This window comes from Oncorhynchus gorbuscha, linkage group LG11 (assembly GCF_021184085.1).
Source record: "Oncorhynchus gorbuscha isolate QuinsamMale2020 ecotype Even-year linkage group LG11, OgorEven_v1.0, whole genome shotgun sequence".
Lineage (NCBI taxonomy): Eukaryota > Metazoa > Chordata > Actinopteri > Salmoniformes > Salmonidae > Oncorhynchus > Oncorhynchus gorbuscha.
In genome coordinates, this window is record NC_060183.1 from 86,260,935 (window position 1) to 86,282,684 (window position 21,750).

At 43.8% G+C, this 21,750-nt stretch overlaps 1 protein-coding gene across 2 annotated transcripts in view; it reads right to left on the reverse strand.

Annotated features, from left to right (window-relative positions):
* Positions 1-2,715: 2,715 nt before the first annotated feature.
* The window catches only part of musk (muscle, skeletal, receptor tyrosine kinase), a 63,241-nt gene continuing 44,206 nt past the window's right edge, over positions 2,716-21,750 (reverse strand). Inside the window, exons 14-19 of one of the 2 annotated variants that reach the window (XR_006830573.1) lie at positions 21,194-21,371; positions 17,228-17,422; positions 9,171-9,319; positions 8,040-8,236; positions 4,341-7,413; positions 2,716-4,254 (exon numbers count right to left, since the gene is read on the reverse strand). Coding sequence is in view for 1 of the 2 variants with exons in the window: in XM_046290693.1 (XP_046146649.1) it covers positions 6,829-7,413; positions 8,040-8,236; positions 9,171-9,319; positions 17,228-17,422; positions 21,194-21,371 (1,304 nt within the window). In the remaining variant the exon portion in view is untranslated. Of the gene's footprint in view, positions 7,414-8,039; positions 8,237-9,170; positions 9,320-17,227; positions 17,423-21,193; positions 21,372-21,750 lie in introns of both variants that reach the window. The other variant, XM_046290693.1, reaches the window with a different exon arrangement.

Here is a 21,750-nt window from a genome sequence, read left to right on the forward strand (position 1 = left end):
TGCTTTTTCAATTTTTAAAAACAACATGCTACTGACTTTGAGTAAAGCCAGTGGCATTCTTTGTTGCAGACTGAACACTATACATGTCAGCTACTACAGCGACTAAAATGACTGCAACACTCAACAAAGTAATGCAGTTAGTTTCAGAGCGGGTGGCAAGGAATAAGTTAGTCCTAAATATTTCCAAAACTGAAATCATTGTATTTGGAACAAAACACTCACTAAACCTCAACTAAATCTTGTAATAAATAAGATGGAAATTGAGCAAGTTGTTATGACTAAACTGCTTGGAGTAACCCTAGATTGTAAACTGTCATGGTGAAAACATATTGATCATATCTTAGTAGCTAAGATGGGGATAAGTCTGTCTGGCTATAATAACGCTATGCACTGCCTTCTTATCAACACTATCAACAAGGCACGTCCTACAGGCCCTAGTTTTGTTGCACCTGGACTACTGTTCAGTCATGTGGTCAGGTGCCACAAAAAAAGGAAAATTGCAATTGATTCAGAACAGGGCATAATGGCTGGCCCTTGGATGTACACAGAGAGCTAATATTAATAATATGCATGTCTATCTCTCCTGGCTGAAAGTGGAAGAGATTGACCTCATCACTACATTTATTTATGAGAGGTATTGACATGTTGAAAGCACAGAGCTGTCTGTTTATACTACTGGCACACAGCTCAGACACCCATATATTCCCCACAAGACTTTCCACGAGAGGTCTCTTCACAGTCCCCAAGTCCAGAACAGACTATGGGAGGCACACAGTACTACATAGAGTCATGACTACATGGAACTCTATTCCACATCAAGTAACTCATGCAAGCATTCAAATTATATTTTAAAAAACAGATTAAAAAACACCTTATAGAACCGCAGGGACTGTGAAGCAACACAAACATTGGCACACACACACACACACACGATAACATACGCACTATACATACACATGTATTTAGTACTGTAGATATGTGGTAGTGGAGGCCTGAGGGCACACAGTGTTTTGTGAAACATGTGAATGTATTGTAATGTTTTAAAATAGTATAAACTGACTTAATTCTTCTGTACCCCAGGAAGAGCAACTGCTGCTTTGGCAGGAAATAATGGGGATCCATAATACATACAAAATACAAATACAGTGAAGCATGGTGGTGGAAGCATCATAATGTGGGGGTGTTTTTCAGCTGCAGGGATTGTGAAACTAGTCAGGATTGAGGGAAAGATGAATGGAGCAAAGTACAGAGAGATCCTTGAGGAAATCTTCTCCAGAGCACGCAGGATTTCAGACTGGGACAACAACCCTAAGCACACAGCCAAGACGACGCAGGAGTGGCTTCAGGACAAGTCTCTGAATGTCCTTGAGTGGCCCAGGCAGAGCCTGGACTTGAACCCGATCGAACATCTCTGGAGAGACCTGAAAATAGCTGTGCAGATACGCTCCCCATCCCACCTGACAGAGCTTGACAGGATCTGAAGAGAAGAATGGGAGTAACTCTCCAAATACAGGTGTGCCAAGCTTGTCGCGTCATACCCAAGAAGACTGGAGGCTGTAATCGACACCAAAGGTGCTTCAACAAAGTACTGAGTAAAGGGTCTGAATATTTATGTAAATGTGATATTTCATTAATTTTTATTTTTACATATGCTAAAATATTTAAAAAACATTTTTTTTGCTTTGTCATTATGGGGTATATATGTTGATTGATGAGGGGGAAAACAATTTTAGAATAAGTCTGTAACTTTAAAAAAAATGTGGAAAAGTCAAGGAATCGGAATACTTTCCGAAAGCATTGTGGTTGGAACAAATACATCTCAAATTTGGACTCAGACCAAAGGACAAATTTCCATCGCTTGCATTTCTTAGCCCAAGCAAGTCTCTTCTTATTGGTGTCCTTAAGTTGTGGTTTCTTTGCAGCAATTCGACCTCTGAACAGTTGATGTGGAAATGTGTCTGTTACTTGAACTCTGTGAAGCATTTATTTGGGCTGAAATTTGAGGCTGGTAACTCTAATGAATTTATCCTCTGCAGCAGAGGTAACTCTGGGTCTTCCTTTCCTGTGGCGGTCCTCATGAGAGACAGGGAACTCTGGGTCTTCCTTTCCTGTGGGGGTCCTCATGAGAGACAGGGAACTCTGGGTCTTCCTTTCCTGTGGCGGTCCTCATGAGAGACAGGGAACTCTGGGTCTTCCTTTCCTGTGGCGGTCCTCATGAGAGACAGGGAACTCTGGGTCTTCCTTTCCTGTGGCGGTCCTCATGAGAGCCAGTTTCATCATAGCGCTTGATGGTTTTTACGACTGCACTTAAAGAAACTATCAAAGTTCTTCAAATGTTCCCGATTGACTGACCTTCATGTCTTAAAGTAATGATGGACTATCGTTTCTCTTTACTTATTTGAGCTATTTTTGCCATAATATGGACTTGGTCTTTTACCAAATAGAGCTATCTTCTGTATACCACCCCTACCTTGTCACAACACAACTGATTGTCTCAAAAGCATTAAGGAAAGCAATTCCACAAATTAACTTTTCACAAGGCACACCTGTTAATTGAAATGCATTCCAAATGATGACCTCATGAAGCTGGTTGAGAGAATGCCAAGCGTGTGCAAAGCTGTCATCAAGGCAAAGGATGGCTACTTTGAAGAATATAAAATATATATTAATTTGATTAACACTTGTTTCGGTTACTACATGATTCCATATGCGTTATTTCATAGTTTTGATGTCTTAACTATTATTCTACAATGTAGAAAATAGTAAAAAGAAAAAGGAAAAACTTGACTGGTAGATTTTTTTCAAAGTTCATCAACAAGGAAAGGAAATGTTTTAACAGGCCAATCAGAGTTTGTGGGTGTATACCCCTCTTGTCTATATAACACCCTGCACTGCTCTGGTTTCCTCATTCTAAGAACTACCTCTTACATGAGTCTTACAAGAGATCTGGTGGGATGTCTCCCTGAACTCCTTCAGTGAACCGGGGTTACAGACCATAACCCAAAGTTCTCTTTCAGTTCGACATCTTACTATGGGACACTTGTAAAACACACTGATTGCCTGTGAAGACACATCCAGTACGTGACTGATGTTTCCAGGCAAAACACAGAGGAAGTGGCGAAAAGCCGTGGCTCTCTATGGTGAGGGCTGCTCGACAGGCTACGGAGTCCAGAGACAATCCCCTAATCATGTTCTGCTGGGTCGGTAAGAGCAAGCCTTTGGTACAATTTATCCTGAAGCCTAGAGCAAGCAGGTGCGACAACAGCTGGGCTGTGTGCTCAGTTGCCTGAGCCCATATGCCCAGATCAACCAGTCATCGATGTATGTCAGGACTCTTAAGCCTCTATCCTGTAGGGGGGCTAGGGGGGCTTCGGCACACTTGGTGAATGTCCGTGGGTCAAGGGGCAGACCGAATGGTAAGGTGAGATATTCGTAGGCTATGCCCCTGAAGGGAAACGTCTGACAGCATGCAATGCTTTGGCATTTGAAACGTGTAGACTCTCAGATGCTTGTTGAGGTGCCGTAAATCCAGAATGGAGTGTACCCCAGGAGCCAGGGAAGCAGAACCAGAAAGCTTTATTTACCAGGGTGGCGGTATTATTAAAGTAGAGCCAACAGGGATGCTAGATAATTAGCCTGAGTGATGATAGCCAGCTAGTCGAGCCGTAGCATGAGACACCAAGTGCAGACGTAGTGTGTAAACCAAGTAACTCAAGGTAAAAGGTGTTTGAATGGTGGGGTAACATGCTGAAGAAACAGCACTGCCAAACAAACCGGATGGAGGTTTAGCCAAGAGGTTGCTAACTACACCAGTGGTACCGTTAGTCCACTAACTAGTCAAGACACTTGGAAGTTCAGCTAGCTAACAAGCGGTGGGAACCGACGGAGAGCTAGAAACTCCAGTTAATGATTCCTCATGGTTGAGCATGTTGCCTTTTTCTTCACTTTCTGAATCCAGTTTATTTGCAAACTGTTAAAATCATTAGAGGAACATTTATGTTGGTTTGTCTGGTGGAGGTGGTGAATCCTGTGTGTCGGTTTGTTAAAGAGTTCTATTGTGTCCACGTTGTCTATGTTCACTTCAGAGAAAGAGCACATGCTGGAACAATTATGTGCCCTAGACTTTCTTTATGGACCAAAGGTTTATTGAACTGAGGGTGATTGTGGTGAAACAGTGCCATCTATCATACAAGATCTGTAACATACATGTTGACCGATACAACAATTATGATTTACTAGGGAATCAAATTACACCTCATCCCCTATTCAGTGCACTATGTAGGAAATCAAATTACACCTCATCCTCTATTCAGTGCACTATGTAGGGAATCAAATTACACCTCATCCCCTATTCAGTGCACTATGTAGGAAATCAAATTACACCTCATCCTCTATTCAGTGCACTATGTAGGAAATCAAATTACACCTCATCCTCTATTCAGTGCACTATGTAGGGAATCAAATTATACCCCATTCCCTATCCAGTGCACTACGTAGGGAATAACGTGCCATTTGGGACACACAGTCTCAGAAATAAGGGTCCTTTATACTGCTAGTAAAGTGTTGATGTGTCTACACTACATGGGCTTATGGATCATTGTTTATGTGAGATGAGCAAAAACGATTCTATTGAAACAATCTGTATCGAACCACACATTTTAAAAAGGTCACAAGGGGTTTAAAACATTTTAGTTAATTGATCATATATATAAATCAATGTTGTGCTGATGATCACACACGTTTAATTTAACTTAAAATAATAATTGACACTCTTCACAAACCAATATCCAACTCAACACCACAACCAACACAACACCCAACAAATCTCCAAAAAGCTTATTAGAAGACATTTGTTGCAATGCATTTCAAACTGACCGTTGTTAACCTAGAGGGACCACTACCCAGTCAACACAAAAAGCTGTGCTCAAGTCTATAAGAATCATTCTATCTAAATGTGTCGATAAAGTATACAAGATTAAAAAAGGACCAATAGTTCAACATAATGAGAATGCCCAAAAGTGGAATAGCTATTTGTCTAAAAATAAGCTAAACCTACAGTACATATATATATATAAATATCGCTGCTGGAATATGCTGAGCCTATTTGATGGCATATTGTCAGTATGTTTAAATGATGTACAAGTTAAGTACTGAATTAATTGACTGTACGAGTTATGTACTGAATGAATTGACTGTACTAGTTAAGTACTGTATGAATTGACTGTACTAGTTAAGTACTGAATGAATTGACTGTACTAGTTAAGTACTGTATGAATTGACTGTACTAGTTAAGTACTGAATGAATTGACTGTACTAGTTAAGTACTGAATGAATTGACTGTACTAGTTAAGTACTGAATGAATTGACTGTACTAGTTAAGTACTGAATGAATTGACTGTACTAGTTAAGTACTGAATGAATTGACTGTACTAGTTATGTACTGAATGAATTGACTGTACTAGTTAAGTACTGAATGAATTGACTGTACTAGTTATGTACTGAATGAATTGACTGTACTAGTTAAGTACTGAATGAATTGACTGTACTAGTTAAGTACTGAATGAATTGACTGTACTAGTTATGTACTGAATGAATTGACTGTACTAGTTAAGTACTGTATGAATTGACTGTACTAGTTAAGTACTGAATGAATTGACTGTACTATCTGTACATTAGCTCTCTAACCTCTGTCATCCGCCTCTAATGATACCCTTCTAGTCAGCTTTGAGCTCACAGATGTGGTTGAATGGATGCATATTCCCATGGCTTACTTCACAGTAGAAACATTCACGTTTATATAGAGTATGGGCAATGAGTTACATGTGGATTAACACGGTCTCTGTTCATCTGAAGCTCTGTCTCTTGTTCCATGTGGATTAATAACATGGTCTCTGTTCAGCTGCAGCTCTGTCTCTTGTTCCATGTGGATTAATAACACGGTCTCTGTTCAGCTGCAGCTCTGTCTCTTGTTCCATGTGGATTAATAACACGGTCTCTGTTCAGCTGCAGCTCTGTCTCTTGTTCCATGTGGATTAATAACACGGTCTCTGTTCAGCTGCAGCTCTGTCTCTTGTTCCATGTGGATTAATAACACGGTCTCTGTTCAGCTGCAGCTCTGTCTCTTGTTCCATGTGGATTAATAACACGGTCTCTGTTCAGCAGCAGCTCTGTTTCTTGGACTTTATCGGGTGATTGTTTCTAAAATATTGTTTCCAGGCATGGGAGAGGTGAAGCAGTGAATTAGTTTGGAACAGAAGTGATCCAGTTTGAAGCAGTGAATCAGTTTGAAACAGAAGTGAACCTGTTTGAAGCAGTGAATCCGTTTGAAACAGAAGTGAACCCGTTTGAAGCAGTGAATCCGTTTGAAACAGAAGTGAACCAGTTTGAAGCAGTGAGTCAGTTTGAAACAGAAGTGAACCCGTCTGAAGCAGTGAATCAGTTTGAAACAGAAGTGAACCAGTGAAGCAGATGTCAGTTTGAGGGAAAGCAGTGGAGGATTAACAGCTCGTAATCACGACTTCCTCTCCGATATCAGCCTCTCCTAAATATCCAGTTGTCTTGGCACTATACTGAGTTCATGTCATTTCATTAGTCTGCTGCCCCTGTCCTGACCAACAACATTCATTTCTACTATCGCTGGTCTTCTTCACCATGGATATGAACAATGGATATGAACAATGATGCCCCCTGTCCTGACCAACATTATTTGAGTCTGAGACGACACAGGATCCAGAGATTTTTGCTCTGGGGAGGGACAGGATCTATTAAAATCACTAATGACTGTACATTTGAGTAAATGCCTGGCAGCCTGCCGTATCAATCAATTGGCTACGGCCCCGGGCACAGGGCAGGGTGGGGGGAAAAGGGAGATAGGTTAGGCAAGGCAGGCAAGGTTGGCAGGGTGGATAGAGTGGGCCTTAACTCTGGCGTAGGCAAGGCCGGTCTCAGCGTCTGCTCGTGAATCCGTTCCAGGATACGATGGATACTACTGAAGCTGGGTCTGTCTGTGGGGTGTCCACTCCAACACAGTCTCATCAGATTGAACAGTTCTACAGGACAGTTCTCAGGGCAGGCCAAGATGTGGCCGTCTCTAACGTAGTAGATGACCTCTTCATGGGCCATGCCGTAGTACGGCTGCATGCCATGGGAGAAGATCTCCCAGAGAAGGACCCCGTAGGCCCACACGTCCGACTCCGTGGTGTAACGGTTGTAGAAGATGGACTCCGGGGGCATCCAGCGGATGGGGATAGCATCGTTCTCATTGGCCTTGTAGTAGTCAGCAGAGTAGATGTTTCTGGATAAACCAAAGTCGGCGATCTTAACCACCATCTCCTCACCTACGAGGCAGTTCCGGGTGGCCAGGTCGCGGTGGACGAACTTCCGTTCCGATAGGTATGCCATGCCCGCCGCAACCTGGCGAAGAGAATGGGAAACCAAGAGTTAGCTTGGTAGCATTAGCCGTCATGAAAATATACAACTGTTCATGCCCAGCTAGTGTTGGCTTGATGGCTCGATGTCTCTTGTTTTCATATGTTTCCTGTTTTAGTAATAACTGTTTTCGTTGGTAATCTAGTATAAGCATCACAGCTAAGTTTCACATGTTTTTATACGGGAAATGCTAACAGTTCCCTACAATTAGCTTAATACTCAGAGTATACTCTCAGAGAGAGTTTGCTGCACTGAAAGTAAAGGGGCTGAATAATTTTGCACGGCCAATTTTTCAGTTTTTGATTTGTTTAAAAAATTTGAAAGTTTGAAATATCCAATAAATGTCGTTCCACTTCATGATTGTGTCCCACTTGTTGTTGATTCTTCACAAAAAAATACAGTTTTATATCTTTATGTTTGAAGCCTGAAATGTGGCAAAAGGTCGCAAAGTTCAAGGGGGCCAAATACTTTCGCAAGGCACTGTATTTCATAGTTGTGATGTCTTCACTATTACAATGTAGAAAATTGTAAAAATAGTGAAAAACCCTTGAATGAGTAGGTGTGTCCGAACTTTTGACTGGTACGGTGTGTGTATTAACGTTTTGTTGCACCTGCTTGGATATGAACAGCTGTTCTTCGCAGCACAGTGGCCCCAACTCCAGTTCGGAGGAGAAGCTGCGTCCTGATAGGCTGGCCTGGCTCAGGCTGTGTTGCTGGGTGGGACTACGGCGGCGCAGGTACTCGTTCAGGTCTCCGTAAGACATGTACTCAAACATCAGACACATGGGCTTCCCCACCGCACACACACCTGGAGGAGAGGACACGAACACACATACGCCAGTGTTGCCTCATAGCTTACAAACCAAATACTTTGTGACCTCTGTCCTTTCTGATATAAACATAGTGTGTTACCAGAATAACTACAGTGTCACTGCAACTATGGAATTAATCTGGTGACACTGGTTTCTGGGGACCGGGATGACATGCATGACTTGTCCTTATCCTACAGCGCACACAAAGGGTCACCCCCAACCTAACTCACCTAGTATCCTAACCATGTTGGGGTGGTCAAACAAACTAACTCACCTAGTATCCTGACAATGTTGGGGTGGTCAAAGTAACTCACCTAGTATCCTGACAATGTTGGGGTGGTCAAAGTAACTCACCTAGTACCCTGACCATGTTGGGGTGGTCAAACTAACTCACCTAGCAGCCTGACGATGTTGGGGTGGTCAAACTAACTCACCTAGTATCCTGACAATGTTGGGGTGGTCAAACTAACTCACCTAGCAGCCTGACAATGTTGGGGTGGTCAAACTAACTAACTCACCTAGTACCCTGACCATGTTGGGGTGGTCAAAGTAACTCACCTAGTATCCTGACTATGTTGGGGTGGTCAAACTAACTCACCTAGCAGCCTGACGATGTTGGGGTGGTCAAACTAACTCACCTAGCAGCCTGACCATGTTGGGGTGGTCAAACTAACTAACTCACCTAGTATCCTGACTATGTTGGGGTGGTCAAACTAACTCACCTAGCAGCCTGACGATGTTGGGGTGGTCAAACTAACTCACCTAGCAGCCTGACGATGTTGGGGTGGTCAAACTAACTAACTCACCTAGTATCCTGACTATGTTGGGGTGGTCAAACTAACTAACTCACCTAGTATCCTGACTATGTTGGGGTGGTCAAACTAACTCACCTAGCAGCCTGACGATGTTGGGGTGGTCAAACTAACTCACCTAGCAGCCTGACGATGTTGGGGTGGTCAAACTCAGCCATGAGAGCGGCTTCTCTCTGAAAGTCGTTCTGCATGTCAGCAGATGCTTCTTCCTTCAGCATCTTCACTGCTACCATGGTAAAGGGCTTAACGGGCTGGAGACCTGGGGCTCTGAAGAACAACACAATAATAACAGATATACAAAGTAATCACCTCATATAGACCCTGAACCTAATCCATCACGGCTATGTGGTGAAGGACTCCTGAACCCAATCCATCACTGCTATGTGGTGAAGGACTCCTGAACCTAATCCATCACTGCTATGTGGTGAAGGACTGATGAACCTAATCAATCACTGCTATGTGGTGAAGGACTCCTGAACCTAATCCATCACTGCTATGTGGTGAAGGACTCCTGAACCTAATCCATCACTGCTATGTGGTGAAGGACTGATGAACCTAATCAATCACTGCTATGTGGTGAAGGACTCCTGAACCTAATCAATCACTGCTATGTGGTGAAGGACTCCTGAACCTAATCCATCACGGCTATGTGGTGAAGGACTCCTGAACCTAATCCATCACTGCTATGTGGTGAAGGACTCGTGATGCTCTGGGGGTCTGGCATACTGAACCACCCAGGTGCTGACCTATCATCCATCCATTTAACTGTGGGTTTCCATGATGGATCCTCTGGGGGTCTGAGGTGCTGACCTGGGATCCAGTAGCATGGTTTAACATGGGAGTCAGCCGAATCAGCCGGCCATGATGGATCCTCTGGGGGTCTGAGGTGCTGACCTGGGATCTAGTAGCATGGTTTAACATGGGAGTCAGCCGAATCAGCCGGCCATGATGGATCCTCTGGGGGTCTGAGGTGCTGACCTGGGATCCAGTAGCATGGTTTAACATGGGAGTCAGCCGAATCAGCCGGCCATGATGGATCCTCTGGGGGTCTGAGGTGCTGACCTGGGATCCAGTAGCATGGTTTAACATGGGAGTGAAACGAATCAGCTGGCCATGATGGATCCATTATGGGAATGACTTTATAGTATGTGTGCATGTGTCCAGTTGACCCGTAATGGCAGCCATTCAGGGAGCTAGACCAAATAAATCAGCTCGGCCAAAGTTAGTCTTTGTGCCATTTCATTTCAGCACCACTTCCTCTGTTGTCTCCTGAGTGTTCCTGGATACAGTCAACAGAGCTCTCTCTGGCTGTATCCCAAATGGCACCCATAGGACTCTGGTCAAAAGTAGTGTCCTATACAAATAGGTTGTCATTTGGGACGCATCATCTTTTTGAAGGGGTTATGAATATCTGCTTTACCAGTCTGTCTCTGCTGACAGTCTCTGCTGACAGCCTCTGCTGACAGTCTCTGCTGACAGTCTCTGCTGACAGCCTCTGCTGACAGCCTCTGCTGACAGTCTCTGCTGACAGCCTCTGCTGACAGCCTCTGCTGACCCACTGAGGAGGCTAAAGGGATGGAAGCGTCACATCAGACCCATGATTTGAGGCAGCTGATATCCTGTTCCAGTCCCAGTCTGCTCTATTTTGGGCTGGGTTAGGAGGGGAGAGGACAGAAGAGGGGGGGTCTGGGGATTGTAAAGTGGTTTTGGAAGGAGGTGTCATCATGAGGGTGTGAGGGGGTTTATATATGTATTTATAATTCTGTCCCACGCTACACTATGCTAGTTGTTGGCTAGCTGTTGTTCCCAGGAGTCTCCATGTACAGGAGGAATGCTTTATGCTGCCCAGGGGATTACCTGAGATAAGTAGCTACCCTCTTGGGATAACATGGAGCTATCGAGAACCAAAAGGGGTTATTCGGTTGTCCCCGTAGGAAAACCCTTTGAAAAAACCCTTTTTGGTTCCATGTATAACAATTTTGGGTTCCATGTAGAACCCTTTCCACAGAGGGTTCTCCATGGATCTCAAAATAGGTATTCTATCTGGAACCAAAAACGGTTATTCTATGGGGACAGTCAAATAACCCCTTTGGAACAATTTTTTTCTAAGACTGTAAATCCTCACAGCTAAAGGTGCTCTGGAACCTCTAAAGAACTAATTCTACTGATCTAGAACCTCTAAAGAACACTCTTAGAAAAAAGGGTTCCACAATGGTTCTTCAGTTGTCCTCATTGGAGAACCCTTTTTGGTTCTGTATAGAACCATTTGGGTTCCATGTAGAACCCTCTGTGGAAAGGAAAGGGTTCTACAAACTGGTTTGAATCTTACCGATGCTTTGCCACAAAAACAAAATGTGTTTGCATGATTAATGCCTAAACAAATTCATTTCCCTGTGTCCAATCTCTGCTTGGGGTTTGGAATAGTTAAACCAAACTAAAGAAGTGTTGTTAAAAGTGCTATTGAAACATACCTTTAAATAACTTATCATTTCCAGGGAACCATAGTAAAACATTCTCAGAACCGCCCTGCAATCTAACAATTAAAGTTCCCAGAACAAGCAAAATGTTCACCTCCATTCTCAGAACGTTTGAAAACATGTTTACGTTTTACCAGTCATGGAAGCTATGGCTTCATTCCCTGAACCAATGGGAAACCAAAAACTTCTAAGATTACCAAATGAGCCAGCTGGGTATACTGCTTTGGAACCTCCAAAGGCCACATTCTGCTGCCCTGAAACCAGAGTTATCCTTCATTGTAAACTGTCATGGTGAAAACATGTAGATACAACAGCAGCTAAGATGGGGAGAAGTATGTCCATAAGGCACTGATCCACCTCCTACAGGCTCTAGTTTTTACCTTCTTAACAGGACTGTCAACAAGGCAGGTCCTGCAGGCTCTAGTTTTTACCTTCTTAACAGGACTGTCAACAAGGCAGGTCCTACAGGCCCTAGTTTTTACCTTCTTAACAGGACTGTCAACAAGGCAGGTCCTGCAGGCTCTAGTTTCTACATTCTTAACAACACTGTCAACAAGGCAGGTCCTACAGGCCCTAGTTTTTAACTTCTTAACAACACTATCAACAAGGTATTTCACCTTTATTTAACCAGGTAGGCCAGTTGGGAACAAGTTCTCATTTACAAATGCGACCTGGCCAAGATAGAGCAATGCAGTGAGACACAAACAACAACACAGAGTTACACATGGAATAAACAAACGTACAGTCAATACCACAATAGAAAAAATCTGTATACAGTGTGTGCAAATGGAGTAAGGAGGTAAGGCAATAAATAGGCCATAGTAGTGAAGTTATTACAATTTAGCATTAACACTGGAGTGATAGATGTGCAGATGATGATGTGCAAGTAGAGATACTGGTGAGCAAAAGAGCAGCAAAGTAAATAAAAACAATATGGGGATGAGGTAGGTAGTGGAATGGGCTATTTACAGATGGGCTGTGTACAGCTGCATCGATCGGTGAGATGCTCAGATAGCTGATGCATAAAGTTATTGAGGGAGATATAAGTCTCCAACTTCAGAGATTTTTACATTTCGTTCCAGTCATTGGCAGCAGAGAACTGGAAGGAAAGGAGGCCAAATGAGGTGTTGGCTTTGGGGATGACAAGTGTTAGATATGCCTGCTGGAGCACGTGCTATGGGTGAGTGTTGTTATGGTGACCAGTAAGCTGAGATAAGGCGGAGCTTTACCTACCAAAGACTTATAGATGACCTGGAGCTAGTGGGTTTGGCGACAAATATGTAGCGAGGGCAAGCTGATGAGAGCATACAGGTTGTAGTGGTGGCTGGTATATGGGGCTTTGTTGACAAAATGGATGGCACTGTGATAAACTGCATCCAATTTGCTGAGTAGAGTGTTGGAGGCTATTTTGTAAATGACATCGCCGAAGTCAAGGATCGGTAGGATAGTCAGTTTACGTGGGTATGTTTGTCAGCATGAGTGAAGTTAGCTCTGTTGCAAAATAGGAAGCCAATCCTAGATTTAATTTCGGATTGGAGATGTTTAATATGAGTCTGGAAGGAGAGTTTACAGTCTAGCCAGACACCTAGGTATTTGTAGTTGTCCACATATTCTAAGTCAGAACCGTCCAAAGTAAAGATGCTAGTTGGGCGGGCGGGTGTGCGTAGCGATTGGTTGAAAAGCATGCATTTAGTTTTACTAGCATTTAAGAGCAATTGGAGGCCACGGAAGGAGTGTTGTATGGCATCGAAGCTCGTTCGAAGGTTTGTTAACACAGTGTCCAAAGAAGGGCCAGTGGTATACAGAATGGTGTCGTCTGCGTAGAGGTGGATCAAGAAATCACAAGCAGCAAGAGCGACATCGTTGATATATACAGAGAAAAGAGTCAGCCTGAGAATTGAACCCTGTGGTACCCCATAGAGACTGCCAGAGGTCCGGAAATTCAGGCCATCCGATTTGACACACTGAACTTTATCTGAGAAGTAGTTGGTGAACCAGGCAAGGCAGTCATTTGAGAAACCAAGGCTGTTGAGTCTGCCGATAAGAATGTGTTGATTGACAGAGTCGAAAGCCTTGGCCAGGTCGATGAAGGCCACATTCTGCTGCCCTGAAACCCACCACATCCTCTTCCTCCACCACCACCCCCACATCATCCTCTACCACCACATCCTCTTCTTCCTCCTCCACCATATCCTCTTCCTCCTCCACCACATCCTCTTCCTCCACCAACACCACATCATCCTCCTCCACCACCACCACCACATCCTCTTCTTCCTCCTCCACCACATCCTCTTCCTCCTCCACCACATCCTCTTCTTCCTCCTCCACCACATCCTCTTCTTCCCCCACCACCACATCCTCTTCCTCCACCACCACCACATCATCCTCCTCCACCACCACATCAGGCTGATGTGTGGTTAATTATAGACTCTGATATAACAACCTGTATAAACGTAACAATGCAGACTCATAACAACCTGTATAAACGTAACAATGCAGACTCATAACAACTTGTTGAAACGTAACAATGCAGACTCATAACAACCTGTAGAAACGTAACAATGCAGACTCATAACAACCTGTAGAAACGTAACAATGCAGACTCATAACAACCTGTAGAAACGTAACAATGCAGACTCATAACAACCTGTAGAAACGTAACAATACAGACTCATAACAACTTGTAGAAACGTAACAATGCAGACTCATAACAACCTGTAGAAACGTAACAATGCAGACTCATAACAACTTGTAGAAACGTAACAATACAGACTCATAACAACCTGTAGAAACGTAACAATGCAGACTCATAACAACCTGTAGAAACGTAACAATGCAGACTCATAACAACCTGTAGAAACGTAACAATGTAGACTCATAACAACCTGTAGAAACGTAACAATGCAGACTCATAACAACCTGTAGAAACGTAACAATGCAGACTCATGATAGAACAACCTGTAGAAATGTAACAATGCAGACTCATAACAACCTGTAGAAACGTAACAATGTAGACTCATAACAACCTGTAGAAACGTAACAATGCAGACTCATAACAACCTGTAGAAACGTAACAATGCAGACTCATGATAGAACAACCTGGGAGAAACCATGGTTCTTGTTTATCCTTTAGATCTAGGTGTTGTTGGAGGATCTTGGTACATGTAATGTAATCTACCCAGCTAGCACATTTGGTTCCTTGGAATGTTTTCGGAACTAAACTTTTGGGTTTTCCATTGGTTCTGGGAATAAAGCCATACATTTCGTTACTGGTAAAACTGAAAGTTTTTTCTGATAATGGAAGTGAACGTATTTTTAGGTTGCAGGGAGGTTCGAAGAACATTTTACTCTGGTTCCTGAGCGTTTTCCTGGAGGTTTTAGTAACGCTCTGAGAATGGAAATTGTAGTTCATGTTGATGTTTTTTTCCTACTACTACACTTTCACTGAATGTTTTAATAAGACTTAACTCGAGTCTAAGTCCTGTCTACGCCGGGGTGAAGAGGTTCTAGTAAGATAACATATGGAATTGTTTTAAGATGGTCATACCAAGGTTTATTCGTGGAATAAATGAAAGCGCGAACCACCACGGCAAGGTGACTGAGAATATGGCAGAATACAAAACAGTGTAGTTATTCCCTCCGTAAGGCAATCAAACAGGCAAAATGTCAGTATTTTTTTTAACCTTTATTTAACTAGGCAAGTCAGTTAAGAACAAATTCTTATTTTCAATGACGGCCTGGGAACAGTGGGTTAACTGCCTGTTCAGGGGCAGAACGACAGATTTGTACCTTGTCAGCTCGGGGGTTTGAACTTGCAACCTTCCGGTTACTAGTCCAACGCTCTATCCACTAGGCTACGCTGCCGCCCTCCCCAGTATAGAGACAAGTGGAGTCACATTTGAACGGCTCTGACACGAGACGTATGTGGTAGGGTCTACAGACAAAACCAGACACGTCGCAGACACCGAGGTCTTGCTTTAGGACAAGCTAAACATCTTCTTCGCCCGCTTTGAGGAGTGCCACAGACGTAGCCCGCTACCAAGGACTGTAGGATCTCCTTCTCCGTGGCCGACGAAAGACATTTTAAGCGTGTTAACCCTCGCAAGGCTGCCAGCCCAGATGGCATCCCTAGCCGCGTCCTCACAGCATGCGCAGACCAGCTGGCTGGAGTGTTTACAGACATATTCAATCTCTCCCTATACCAGTCTGCTGTCCCCACTTGCTTCAAGATGGCCACCATTGTTCATGTACCCGAGAAAGCAAATATAACTGAACTAAATGAATAAATCGCCCCAGTAGCACTCACTTCTGTCATCATACAGTGTTTTGAGAGACTACATAAGGATTATATCACCTCTACCTTACCAAACACCCTAGACCCACTTCAATTTGCTTACCGCCCCAATGGATCCACAGACAATGCACTGCACACTGCCCTATCCCATCTGAACAAGAGGAATACCAATATAAGAATGCTGTTCATTGACTATAGCTCATCATTAAACTCGGGGCCCTGGGTCTGAACCCCACCCTGTGCAACAGGACTTCTTGATGGGCCGGCTCCAGGTGCTGATCCTCAACACAGGGGCCCTACAAGAATGTGTGGTCAGCCCCCTCCTGTACTCCCTGTTCACCCATGACTGCGTGGCCATGCACGCCTCAAACTCAATCATCAAGTTAACAGAAGTAACAACAGTAGTAGGCAATGCCGGAACAACCTACAGGAAGTAGGTGAGGGCTGATCATGGACTTCAGGAAACAGCAGAGGGAGCACGCCCCTATCCACATCGACCGCAATGGAGCAGGTGAAAAGCTCCAAGCTCTTCGGCGTACATCACCAACAATCTTAAATGGTCCACCCACATAGACAGTGTTGGAAAGAAGGCAGAACAGCTTGGCACCTAAAACCCTCACAAAAGTTTACAGATGCACAATTGAGAGCATCCTCTCGGGCTGTATCACCGCCTGGTACGGCAACTGCACAGCCCGCAACCGCAGGGTTCTCCTGTGGGTGGTGCGGTCTGACCAACACATCACTGGGGGCAAACTTCCTGCCGTCCAGGACACCTACAGCCCCCGAAGTCACAGGAAGACCAAAAAGATCAAGGACACCAACCACCCGAGCCACTGCCCGGTTCACCCCGCTATCATCCAGAAGGCGAGGTCAGTACAGGTGCATCAAAGCTGGGACCGAGAGACTGAAAAACAGCTTCTATCTCAAGGCCATCAGATTGTTAAACAGCCACCACTAGCTGGCTTCCACCCAGTTACGCAGCCCTATTCTTTAGAGGCTGCTGCCCTACATACTGTACATAGAATCACTGGCCAATTTAATAATGGAACACTAGTCACTTTAATAATGTTTACATACTGCCTTACTCATCTATGTATGTACTGTATTCTATTCTACTATATTTTAGTCTATGCCACTCCAACATGTCTCCTCCAAATATTTATATATTATTTAATTCCATTCTTTTAAGTTTGTGTATTGTGTGTATTGTTGTGAATTGTTAGATATTTCTGCACTGATGGAGCTAGAAACACAAGCATTTCGCTACACTCTCAATAACATCTGCTAAACATATGACCAATTGCAATTTGATTTGAGGTAGTCAACAGGGTTAACTGGGAGTCAACAGAGAGTCAGAGAATTGCTTGGTACATGTAATACAATATAATCTAATGAGAGTCTCACCTGGCCTGGAAGACCCGTCCGAAGGCCCCCTCTCCGATGTCCCTGACATACTCAATGTTGTTCCTGGGATACTCTAGAGCCAGCAGCTTGGAGTTAAGCAGTAGGGGCAGGCGCTGGTACATGGGGTTGGGGTGGAGGCGATCCAGCAGCAGACTCTCAGAGGGTAAGGCAGTCAGGGTGGGGGTCTCCATGGCTCTGAGAGAGATGGAGAGAGAGAGATAGGTTATTATAGTGACTGCTTCCTAAATTACACTTTATTCTCTTTAAAGTACAATAATTTAGACCAGGGCTACCCACAGGGCTACCCACAGGGCTACCCACAGGGCTACCCACAGGGCTACCCACAGGGCTACCCACAGGGCTCTGGTCAACAATAATGCACCATATAGGGAACAGGGTACTGTTTGGGATGCACCCAGTGTCAACTCTGACCAATGGTCTCCTATGTTTGACAACACCATATACAGTCAGGTCCAGAATTATTGGCACCCTTGATAAAGATGGGGGGGGGGCTGTCTAAATTAAACATACAAAATACTGAGCGATATTGCATGCTCAAAACATGGGGAAATTATGATTTTGTTTATCAAGTAATAAAATAAAATATAAAAAAAGATGGGAGGTCAAAATTATTGTTACCCCTGTTTTCAATACACCCTCTCCTGCTCTTGTGGACTGCCCTCTTCAATTCAAACCACATGTTTTCAATGGGGTCCAGAGACTAAGATGGCAAATTTACTAAGCACCAGGACATTTTAGCCCAAAAACCTGGCTGCTTCTGCCAGGAGGCTGAAACTTGGCAGAAAGTGGATTCTGTATGGAGGAATGGTCTAAGATCCCACCCACTGTGTTCTCCAATCAGATTCTATATGGAGGAATGGTCTAAGACCCCTCCCACTGTGTTCTCCAATCAGATTCTATATGGAGGAATGGTCTAAGACCCCTCCCACTGTGTTCTCTAATCAGATTCTGTAGGGAGGAATGGTCTAAGACCCCTCCCAATGTGTCTAAGACCCCTGAAGCTAGGACAGCAGAGTCCCTGCCCCCTGAAGCTAGGACAGCAGAGTCCCTGCCCCCTGAAGCTAGGACAGCAGAGTCCCTGCTCCCTGAAGCTAGGACAGCAGAGTCCCTGCCCCCTGAAGCTAGGACAGCAGAGTCCCAGCCCCCTGAAGCTAGGATAGCAGAGTCCCTGCCCCCTGAAGCTAGGACAGCAGAGTCGCTGCCCCCTGAAGCTAGGACAGCAGAGTCCCTGCCCCCTGAAGCTAGGACAGCAGAGTCCCTGCTCCCTGAAGCTAGGACAGCAGAGTCCCTGCCCCCTGAAGCTAGGACAGCAGAGTCCCTGCCCCCTGAAGCTGGGACAGCAGAGTCCCTGCTCCCTGAAGCTAGGACAGCAGAGTCCCTGCCTCCTGAAGCTAGGACAGCAGAGTCCCTGCCCCCTGAAGCTAGGACAGCAGAGTCTCTGCCCCCTGAAGCTAGGACAGCAGAGTCCCTGCTCCCTGAAGCTAGGACAGCAGAGTCTCTGCCCCCTGAAGCTAGGACAGCAGAGTCCCTGCCCGTCTTCCATAAACATCTGAAACTGTACCTCTTCAAACAGTATATTAAATAATCCTCCTCCTCACCTCGACTCCCTCCTTTCTAGCTCGGACTCTGCTGATAGCTATGTTATTGAGGAAAAATGTTCTTACTATGCCTGCAATATGTGGTTGTTACACCTAGCTATCTGAAGATGAATGCAATAACTTTTTTAAATGTTTATTAATTTGATTGAACCCTTATTTTACCAGGTAAGTTGACTGAGAACACATTCTCATTTACAGCAACGACCTGGAGAATAGTTACAGGGGCGAGGTAGGGGGATGAATGAGCCAATTGTTAGCTTGGGGAGGGTTCTGGAGGATTGGAAACGGTGGTGCTAATCATTTTGTCCCCTGTCTTTTAGAATTTCTTTATTTTATAATTTATTAAACTAAATATCTTTCTCTGAGCAATTTTTGGACACCTGCCTACACACAATCAAAGTGGAACTATGTTTATAGAAATGTTTACAAATTAATCAAAACATATAAGCCGAAAAGCCTTGAATCAATAAGTATTCAACCCCGTTGTTACGGCAAGTCTAATTAAGTTCAGAAGTAAAAATGTGCTTAACAAGTCATATAATAAATAAAAATAAACAAAACAAAAGAATGCTTGAATAACGTTGAGGGTCAACGCTGTAACATCCTGTTTGTCTGAGGTTGATGCCGTGCAGGTGCTTGTATGCATATACACACACTCGCATTCAAACGTACACATGTGCACACAGGCGGACACACACACATACATACACACATTTATATAGTGCCACACATGAACTCAAACGTATACAGTTGTCCTGGATGTCTGGTTGTGGTTGTTATTGTCCTGGTTGTCTGTAGTGATAGTTATTGTCCTGGATGTCTATAGTGATAGTTATTGTCCTGGTTGTCTGTAGTGATAGTTATTGTCCTGGTTGTCTGTAGTGATAGTTATTGTCCTGGTTGTCTGTAGTGATAGTTATTGTCCTGGTTGTCTGTAGTGATAGTTATTGTCCTGGTTGTCTGTAGTGATAGTTATTGGCCTGGTTGTCTGTAGTGATAGTTATTGTCCTGGATGTCTATAGTGATAGTTATTGTCCTGGTTGTCTGTAAGTGATAGTTATTGTCCTGGTTGTCTGTAGTGATAGTTATTGTCCTGGTTGTCTGTAGTGATAGTTATTGTCCTGGTTGTCTGTAGTGATAGTTATTGTCCTGGATGTCTATAGTGATAGTTATTGTCCTGGTTGTCTGTAGTGATAGTTATTGTCCTGGATGTCTTCGTGATAGTTATTGTCCTGGTTGTCTGTAGTGATAGTTATTGTCCTGGTTGTCTGTAGTGATAGTTATTGTCCTGGTTGTCTGTAGTGATAGTTATTGTCCTGGTTGTCTGTAGTGATAGTTATTGTCCTGGTTGTCTGTAGTGATAGTTATTGTCCTGGTTGTCTGTAGTGATAGTTATTGTCCTGGTTGTCTGTAGTGATAGTTATTGTCCTGGATGTCTGTAGTGATAGTTATACACTTAGTAATACACTTAGTAACACAGTTAGTAACACGCTAAGTAACACAGTTAGTAATACACTTAGTAACACAGTTAGTAACACGCTAAGTAACACAGTTAGTAACACGCTAAGTAACACAGTTAGTAATACACTTAGTAACACAGTTAGTAACACGCTAAGTAACACAGTTAGTAATACACTTAGTAACACAGTTAGTAACACGCTAAGTAACACAGTTAGTAATACACTTAGTAACACAGTTAGTAACACGCTAAGTAACACAGTTAGTAATACACTTAGTAACACAGTTAGTAACACGCTAAGTAACACAGTTAGTAATACACTTAGTAACACAGTTAGTAACACGCTAAGTAACACAGTTAGTAATACACTTAGTAACACAGTTAGTAACACGCTAAGTAACACAGTTAGTAATACACTTAGTAACACAGTTAGTAACACGCTAAGTAACACAGTTAGTAATACACTTAGTAACACAGTTAGTAACACGCTAAGTAACACAGTTAGTAATACACTTAGTAACACAGTTAGTAACACGCTAAGTAACACAGTTAGTAATACACTTAGTAACACAGTTAGTAACACGCTAAGTAACACAGTTAGTAATACACTTAGTAACACGTTTAGTAACACGCTTAGTAACACAGTTAGTAATATACTTAGTAACACGTAGCGTATTACTAACTGTGTTACTTAGCGTATTACTAACTGTGTTACTTAGCGTATTACTAACTGTGTTACTTAGCGGGGGGACAGAACTGTGTTACTTAGCGTATTACTAACTGTGTTACTAAGGGTATTACTAACTGTGTTACTAAGCGTGTTACCAACTGTTGAAGAAATGTCTGCAGAATGCCTTCTGCTATATTGGCTGACATAACCCAGCGTACGTCTTGTGGTTCTTCCATGTCTTCCTCCTCCTCTTGCACATGATGATGATGAGGAACGCTATGGCTGCGAAGGCTGCTAGTAGACAGATGATGATGATCATAGAGTAGGCCGGAGAGACGGAGGGAGGGAGGAGGGGAGGATTCTGGCGAGGGAACGATGACTCCGTCTTCACTACCACTGGGGGGACAGAGAGTCAACAGTCTTCACTACTACTGGGGGGACAGAGAGTCAACAGTCATCACTAGTATTGAGGGGACAGAGAGTCAACAGTCTTCACTACCACTGGGGGGACAAAGAGTCAACAGTCATCACTACCACTGGGGGGACAAAGAGTCAACAGTCTTCACTACTACTGGGGGGACAGAGAGTCAACTGTCTTCACTAGTATTGAGGGGACAGAGAGTCAACAGTCATCACTACCACTGGGGGGACAGAGAGTCAACAGTCATCACTACCACTGGGGGGACAGAGAGTCAACAGTCATCACTACCACTGGGGGGACAGAGTCAACAGTCTTCACTACCACTGGGGGGACAAAGAGTCAACAGTCTTCACT